Source organism: Alexandromys fortis, unplaced genomic scaffold (genome assembly GCF_014885135.2).
Source record: "Alexandromys fortis isolate MF-2015 unplaced genomic scaffold, M_Fortis_MF-2015_v1.1 scaffold_26, whole genome shotgun sequence".
Lineage (NCBI taxonomy): Eukaryota > Metazoa > Chordata > Mammalia > Rodentia > Cricetidae > Alexandromys > Alexandromys fortis.
The window spans coordinates 4,056,718-4,065,687 of NW_026067894.1; the positions used below are offsets into that span (position 1 = coordinate 4,056,718).

Below are 8,970 nucleotides of genomic sequence, written 5' to 3' on the forward strand. Positions count from 1 at the left end.
GGGTAGAGTGCTTGCCTAGCGTGCATGAGGCCCTGGGTTCAATCCCCATCACGGGGTAAACCTGGTGTGATTGTACCTGTAACCCCAGCACTCATGAGGTAGTAGCAGAGGTTCAAGGTCCCCTTCAGCTACACAGAGTGAGCCAGGCTATACAGAATGATCCAGGCCAGCCTGGGCTACATGAGACCGTATCTCAGTTAATGAACTAAGCAATTTAAAAAAAAGTGATGGAACCAGATTAGATCCTGGGTTTCCTAGTCTCCAAGACCAAGTCCCGAGACTCAGTCCCCAGGGTCCTGCTTTGCTGTGCCCTGCCCTGTCCCACCTTGCCTTCGTGGGCTGTTCACCATCAAGCCTGCCACCTGCGGTCCCTCTTCTCAGGGTGGAGGGGACTGGCCCACTCACGTGCTCAATGGACTCACTTCTACAAAACAACTGCTTAGGAAATTAGTCCTCCCTCCCTCCCCATGAGCTGCCTGCAACCTCTGCACCGGCCACACATAAATGTGGCCATAGCAGTCCTGGACCTCAGCCCACACATCAGGAGCTTCACCGTCTGACTGGGGGGGTCCGACTCAAGTCCTGACCTCAGAGCACTGGGAGGCCGTGAGGTTAGAGTCCCCACCCTAGGCTGCAGTTTCCAAGTGACGCAAACCAGAGTCTGGATTCAGAGAATCACAAAACATTTCTTTGGAATAGAAGGGCTGCCACGACCATTTCTCCTGTCCCTTCCTGTGCCAGCTCTGCTGAGTGTTCTCTCACTGACCATCCAAAACAGGGGCCGTGGGCACCCCCCCTCCTCAGGGCCCAAAGTCGGAGTTCAAGGGTCATGTGAAACTGTCCACCATCCCAGACAATGGTAAGGTTAGGTGCAAACCAGGCCGACACATGATCAAGGTCGGGCTCGCTATGCTTAGTGCTCTACAGGAGGAGCCTGAAAATGGCTGTTGACAATTCCAGCTTTGTCATTGTGCAGGCGGAGAAACTAAGGCCTGGGAAGGGAGAGTGTCTTATTGGGGGGTCTCTACTTGGCCTTGGTTCTCCTGGAGCACCTGCAGAGGCAGCAGATGGGAGGGGGAGGTTCTGGCTCCAGGCAGAAGTAAATATTGACATGATGTGTTTACACTGTAACCCGAGTCCTCCTGGCTGCCGCCCACACCCGCCCTTGCATCCCAGCCAAGAAGGCAACTGAGCAGGCCAGGAGGTGGGCTTGGAGAGACCGCTTCTGGGCCAGGGGCTGTGTCATCTACACACAGGTCCGAAATCCCAGGATACAGCCAGTCAGGAGTCCTGGGCAGTGCCAGGCAGAGAGTGACTGTCACAGAAGCCAGGGAGATGGGAGGTCTGGACTGTGTGTTAGGCCTGGCTCTGCCTCTCCTCAGCAGTGGGACCCAAGAACGGTGAGCAAAGGTGATCCTGTCCAAGGAAGCAGGCCACCAGCCTTTCAGCCTGGCCAGCAGCCTGACCCAGCAGCCCCCAGTACCTCTGCCTGTTGCCCAGGGGTCAGGTCCCCGCCCCCTCCCATCCCCAGGAGCTTTCTCAGGAAGGTTAAACAAGTAGCAGTTAGGGGTCAACGCCCTTTGCTCCCTGGCTCAAGACCTCAGCTCCCCAAGGGAACTCTGGGCATCTGCTCTCACAACCCCAGGCCTAGGAAGCCTCATCCCTAGGGCCTGGGGAGAAATGGGGGAGGGGGAGCCCTAACTCTAAACTCCTGAGTGGCTCCCCACTGGCCTTAGAATCAAGACCCAAATCCCTCCATGGCCCTCCCCAAGTGCACCCGCTCTGGCTAGCTGCCAGACGTCCCCGGCACCCCTCTTGAGCGAGCAGAGGCCAGCTGCTGCTTCATCTTACATACGCATACCCACTGCCTGAAGCCCCTTCTGGACTCACTCGCGCTTCTGTGGTGATGGAGACTGAGTTTCGAGTTTCGCTACGCAGCCCTCCGTTGGCCTCAAACTCTGGCAACCCTCTTGCTGCCTCTGTCTCTTCAAGGTTGGGATTACAGGCTTGCACCGTGAAGCCTGGCTCCACTCATTCATTCTTTCTTCAGGCTGTAGCCTGAAGAATGTCATGGTCTCAAGGAGCCTCTTCCAATCCCAGGCCAGGTGCCCCATCCCCATCCCCTCCCGCCCCCACGTCTCCATAGCAACAGGAACTGCACTTGTCATTTCCTGCCCATAGGCTTGCCTACCCGACTGTGGCAGAGACATGTCAATCTCAGCCACACTGACCACAGTCCCGGGCTGACTTGGTGGATGCATGAACCGGTGATGAACACAATTACTGCAAGTGGACATGACAGCGCAGACACACCAAAACCACCTATCTGCGGATGGCTCCCCCTCCTCGTAGCCACCTCTGCTCTCCACGGCCCCTACTCCTGACAGGATGGAAGTCTCTGTAAATAGATCTTAAAAACTGGGCTCATTCCTTCCCAGAAGGCAACAGCATCCTTCTTTATCAAACACTGAGGCAATGCAAAGACACATGAGCAGCCGCCACTGCTTGGCTACTTAGCCAAGCACAAGTGCGGGGCCATGAATAACCTAGCGTAACCCAGTCTCGAGGCCAGGCCAGGTCAAGGTGGCCACCACCCTACGCTCAGAACCCCCTGCCTCCTACCTCCAAACAATAACACTGTCCCTTGTGTTTTTAATAATTTCTCCATGTTTCCATGTCGGTATCCTCACAGCGATGTCCTCAAAAGCAGAGTACAACTGTCCCGCATGGCAGGAAAAGGAACACAGAGAGGGAGAAAGCCTGCCCTAAGGTCACACAGCAATCTGACGGGACATCAGGATTCAAATTTGGGTCCTGGATCTTGTCTTCAGTTCAACCTCTGTTCAGTGAAGACCTCCCTCTATCCAACAGCAGCCCCAACTCAGTTGCCCTCCCCACTGTGTGGAATGTAAGACACCACCGGAACTGTGTGGGAGTTGGGGGTTGCCTCCTTCCCTTCAGCCCCTCTGCCTGCTTAGCCCTCCTAGACCTGGCGGGCTCATGCCTTTAACATCCCGCCAGCTGTGCCGCTGGACCACCTCCTTCCCATCCCCGCCACCGGGTGGTTTGAGGACATCTGGAGGTAGGAGATATAAAAAGCCTCTTGGGAGTTCGCATCCCTATAGCTTGCGCTGAGGGCTGGCGAGGGGTGGGGGTGGGCGCTTTCGACAGGAGGCCATTAAGAACAGTGCTGATTCTCTGCCAAGAGGTTAGGGACCTGGGTGGAGAGCTGGGAGTCCCAGGGAGACCCAAAGCCAACCACAGGAAGCAGCCTGCGCAGGGCAAAGAAACCCCATTAGAACCTGGGGGTGCTCTGCCGCAGGGGTGGGAAGCTGAATTGAAGACCAGAGTGAAGTAGCTCTGAATCCAAGCCCCTCTTGGGAAGGATGGCAAAAGAAACCAGATTCAGGGGAACCCAAGGAGGCCTGACGTCAGTCCTCACCCCACCCACTCACGGTGCATCAACACTGTGCGTCAGCGGACTATAGTGGGCTCCCGCCCCCCTCCCCTGGTGGCAGTCAAGGCCTCTGCTCTCTGTTTCCCAAGCCTGCCTTGTTCCCTCAGCTGCTCCCACCCACATACCTGAGCGGTAAACAGCCCTACTCTGGTCCTGCCCTGAGTATTCTGTGTCCTCACACCTCAGGTCCGCTATCACACAGGTTCAAGTGTTCCTCCTTTGGATCACATCGGCTTGATCACTCTCCCACCTCTCCAGCCAGAAGGGAACACTTGCTGGCCGTGACACAGCCACCTCCCCGAAGGGCATGACACCTGGCCTGAGGACATTTAGGGATGGGTAGAAGCCACGTCAACACATGGTTTATGCCACCTTTTCCCCCTTGTAGAAGGTCTGGCACAGAGCAAGCATCCTGTAAGCCTCTGTTAAACAAGAAACAGGACATTCCCTTTCTTTAAGAATCACAGTCATCTCCTACACATGACAAAGATCAACGGAACTTCCTACTCGGAGCTCAAGGTTGTAAAAGAAAGTAAATGGTATCCCAGACACTCTCACTTGGGATTAACTCAGCCTGATCCCCACACTGTCCTAGGAGATGGGAACCATCAGCCATCTCACTGATGAAAGGGCAGGATGGGGTTATAATAAGCCCGACCAAAGCCCCTGTGGGGATGTGAAGGAAAAGGGACAAGAGCCCAAATCTGTTTGGGGACAAAGTCTAAGGTCTTACAGATGGGCTAGGAAGCTTTTCAGGTGTTAGCCGGAGATGGCCCAGTCAGCTAAGAGCAGTTGCTCTTGCAGAGGACCCCCAGGGGTCAGTTTCAAGCACCTACATGTGGCTCATAACTGTTACTCCGGGTCCAGGAGATCCGACACTCTTTTCTGGTCTCCCTAAGCACCGGGCATGCATGAGGTACACTCACATACATGGAAGCCGAGCACTCTTACAAATAAAATCAAATTATGAAAGAAATGACACCAAGGCTGTTAGTTGGTTTGTTTGCGCTCAGGCTGCCCTTGAACTCACGACCTGCCTGCCGCCACCCCCCAAACACTGGGATGAGAGGCAGGCACCACGACACCAGATTTCCTGGTGCTTGCTCAGGAGGAAAAACCCCCTCTTTGTGAGCAGCTCAGATCGGGGTGGGTACAGAGAGAGGACGTGTGACCTCAGAGTCGGTCCCTCTTTTATTGCTGTCTCACATCCTCAGGTTTTAAATCAAGAGCTGGTCCACAGGTGACGCATTCCCCAGCCATGAAACTGTCCAAGCAACACATTCCTGGGCGATTCTTAATGGGGAGGTAAGTCAGGTCCAAGAGGATGGCTCTCTGGGCACCTTGGGGGTCGAATTCAGTCATCAGTCTCTAGAGGGATGTCTCGTGGGAAAGATGCCAATGGGTAAGAGAGGAGACTCAGAGAACAGAGGAAATCGGTGTCTAAGGGGAACTTACGTTCCTATCAGTGGGGTTTGAGGGACCTAAGGGCAGGACAGCTGATCCTGGAGCTGTCACTGCAGCCTTTTCCGCTCTCTCCATGGTACCCTCCATTCCTCACTGAACCCCTAAGACTTGAAAGTGACATCATAGGAGTGGGCAAGTCTGGGACCAACCACAGAGAGCCCAGACGAAAAGCAGGTCAGACAGGGTGTCTTGGATCCAGGGCACAGGCCAAAGAGGAGGCAATGAGAGGTTCACAGGAAGAGACGCACACCTGGCCTGTGATGGAGAGACAATAACAGGCTCTGGAGAGGCAACCTGAGGCTTTGGCTCTGCGTCAGAGACAACTCGCCTACCAGAAGCTCTCAAAAGCAACCGGGTCTGGATTAGATGGGTGTCACTCCTGAGGCTTAAGCCCCAACGAAATCCCCTTCCTCAAGAAACCCTTTACCCTAGTGCTTTTGCCCAAAGGAGCTAGCACTTGGCCCCTCCTCTGAGGATTCATTACTGGGAGATGCTGGAGACACCAGATAACTCGCAGAACCTCAGACTGTCCGCCCTCCTCTCTGAGCCACCCTACCCCACGCGCCACACAGCAGGATCGGCAGTAGGAGAAAAGTACCCGGTCTCCCAAGATGTACAGAGCGTTCTCGAACTCCAAACCCACTTGAACTATGCGGGATGGGAGCTCAAGGCCAGCCGAACCCTGACGTCTCTTGAATCGACCCGGCCTGGCTGCCCAAGGTCTCCACGCCAAACCAAGCTCAGAGACTTACGCATACCTTAAACCTATCTCACCAGCTGTCCCCTCAAATCCAAAGCGCCACCCTAAGTCTTCCACGCAAGGCCGGAACTAGCAGTCCAAAACCAAGGTACTCGCGGCCCGGACGCCCCCCGGCTTCACGCCTAAGAACAGCGGGACGCGAGCCGCGGGCCGCAGCTGCAAGGGACGCCCAGCCCCCCGCGAGCCGGCCAGGATGCCATCACCGTGCTACTGCCGGGACCGTCGGGCTTCATCGACCCGCGGCGGGCTGCGGGCGTACTCACCATCGCTCGCGGGCTCCGAACGGCCCGGCTCTGGCTGCACCTCCCGCTGTGGCTCAGGCTTCGGCTGCTCGGCGCTGCGCTGCGCTCTCCGATCGGACGGCGCGGCTAGCTGCCGGGGCGGCGCGCGCGGCTTGGGCGCCCAGGCCAGGAGGTGGGACCCACCGCGAACCAATACCGAGGCGCGGGGGCTGTGGGCCCCGGGAGCAACAGCCAATCAGACGCGTAGACCGAACTCCCCTGCCCCCGCGGGCTTCTTAACCCGTGGCCTGCCGGAACGCAGGAGCCCCCGGCTACCCGGGATGCTGGTGGATCCAGGGGCGCGCGCCCGGTCCTCCAACTCGGCGTGCCTAGACTAGACCTGTCGGGACCCGCTTCTAGGGTCAGATGGAGCTGGCTACAGGCCCACCTGTGCCCAGTTGGGGCTCTGAGAGTTTGGGCGACCTTTGTCTTTTGCCTGGCGCCTGCACTGGAGTATGACCCCGATCGCTGCAGCTGCGAGTGTGTGTGTGTGTGTGTGTGTGTGTGCAAGAAAGGAGGGAGGAGACAGAAAAGGGGGAAGGGATGGATTCTGCATGCCTGTGTGTTTATGTGGAAAGACAGAGGACTATATTTGGGGATTGTTACTCGTGTGTGTGTGTGTGTGTGTGTGTGTGTACACACGTACACGTGCGCGCGCACTTGAGAGAGGGGCAAAGCAAAGAGAAATGGAATGAAGGCCCGGTAGGCGAGGGCACTTACACCTCCAGCGGAGAAACTTTCTCCTCATGCCTGCTGCGCAGGTGCAGAGGAGGAAAGAAGAGGAGACTGCGTGTGCTGTGTGAGCTGTGCATTTGTGACCTGTTGAGCATGCGTGTGGGCGTGGTAGAAAGAGGCTTCGTGCCTCTGTTAGGAAAGAGTAGAAGGTGAATCCCGTTCGCTCCACGTGTAAGTGCCCATACACAGTTGAGGAACATGGCAGAGATTTACCACAGCTTTGTAGATGACTCGGTTGGTGAGACAGAGAGGTCAGTGTATCCTGTGAGGCGAACATGTGTGCTTTGTTTTGTTTGTGTGACTTTTCTCTGTGACTTTTTTTTTTTAAAGACAGGTCTCAGGGCTGGAGAGATGGCTCATGTACTGCTCTTGCCCAGATAGAGGGGTGGAGTGGGGGTTTGGTCCCCCAGAAGCAGTATCACACTACTTGCAACTGCCTGCAGCTCCAGTGCAAGGGTCCAACGCCCTCAGACACCTGCATTCACACATGCACATAAGCACACCAGACAAATATATACACATAATTTTAAAAACAAACTACTATGCCAGGGTGGTGCCCGAGTTTAATCCCAACAGTCAGGAGGCAGAGGCAGATGGATCTCTGAGTTCATGGCCAGCCTGGTCTACAGAGTGAATTCCAGGACAGCTAGGACCACATAGAGAAACCATGTCTTGAAAAAACCAACCAACCAAACAAACAAACAAACAGAGATGGGTCTCCCAGGACCTAGCCCAGGCTGGTTTGGGAATTCCAACCCTGCTTCTGCCTCTAGAGTGCTTGAGGTTACAGGTGTGCCCACCATGTCCCACTTACAAGACTTTTGTTATTACATTTGTATGGTATCAAGAAAAGAAACTAGGGGGGCTGGAGAGATGGCTCAGAGGTTAAGAGCATTGCCTGCTCTTCCAAAGGTCCTGAGTTCAATTCCCAGCAACCACATGGTGGCTCACAACCATCTGTAATGGGGTCTGGTGCTCTCTTCTGGCCTGCAGGCATACACACAGACAGAATATTGTATACATAATAAATAAATTAATATTAAAAAAAAAGAAAAGAAAAGAAACTAATGTGTAAGGGACGCGATGTCTATGTTGCGAGACAAAGACATCCTGGAGGAATTGAGATGAGTCTCTGAAGGATGCCTGTGGTTGGTGAAGCAGGAAGAGGAGACCTGGGGAATCTCCACTACCATCCACACGGAGGCAAGGAGGAGGGGAGGGTTGAATTGGCTGGGGATGGCAGAGGGTTGAATTGGCTGGGATCCGCGGTGGATTTGCGAAGAGAAAGAACCAAATACTAAGATGGAAGAGTGGAGAAAGCTGGCTGACACCCCCTTCCAGGGTTTGTCTCTGAGCGCCCCTTGACACATCAGGGAATGAAAAGCCAGACCCAGGCTTTGGAGGCAAAGCAGGGCTGTCAGCTCCTGGACGGTGTCTGTGGGAGCTTGGAGGGGTGGACACAGCGCTCCATAGCCCCTTCCACCTGGCATCACCCTGAATTGTTTGCTGTGGAGGTACAGGTGCAGGGAGGAGGTCACAGGGCATGCATGGTGACAGCAGCAGGTAGGATGCATGGGCTTGAGTGCAGGCTGTGCTGGGCTGCATGTGTGCGGGCTTCAGTGGGACAGGCCTAAGGTGTCAGAGCCCTTTTGCGGGACATATGCATACAAACCATCAGCCCCTGACCTATTTTTTCTCATTTCTTATAACCCAGGCTAGCCTCAAACTCCTTGTATAGCATGTAGTGGGAGCATCCTGGGACTCCCTATCCTCTCGCCTCCACCTCCCATGTCTAGAGATGCAGGCGCTCTCCACCGTGCCCTGCATATGCGGTGTTGACTTCATGCATGCTAGGCAATCATTCTACCAACCATGCTATGGCCCCAGCCTGGTTTAAGCTTTTTGCCATTCCTGCCTGCTTCATTCTGCTCGTGCCAAAGTTCTGGGAATTCACCGTACAATGTGGCTACTTTGCAGACTGCTACAAACCCTGAAGCCATCTTGCTCTACTTACAAAAAAGTTCAGACATTGTTTGTAGTGGATACAGCCTCTCATCTCAGCACATGGGGACAGAGGCAGAGGCAGGCCAGGCAGATCTCTGTGAGTTTGAGGTCAGCCTGGTGTACATAGTGAATCCCAGACCAGTCAGGATGACAAAGTGGTACCCTAAAAAAAAATCAGAAAGAAGCAAAATGAGACTGTTGACAGTCCGGCTTATTTCTGCCTTAAAGAGGGAGTGATTGACAGGTGGCACCGAAGCTTCTGGTCTGCC

At 54.9% G+C, this 8,970-nt stretch overlaps 1 protein-coding gene across 1 annotated transcript in view; it reads right to left on the bottom strand.

Moving 5' to 3' along the window:
• The window catches only part of Ece1 (endothelin converting enzyme 1), a 95,759-nt gene extending 89,660 nt beyond the window's left edge, over positions 1-6,099 (bottom strand). The window contains exon 1 of the mRNA XM_050150727.1: positions 5,945-6,099. Within this exon, the coding sequence (XP_050006684.1) occupies positions 5,945-5,947 (3 nt within the window). The 5' untranslated portion in view covers positions 5,948-6,099. The remainder of the gene's footprint in view (positions 1-5,944) is intronic.
• Positions 6,100-8,970: the final 2,871 nt, after the last annotated feature.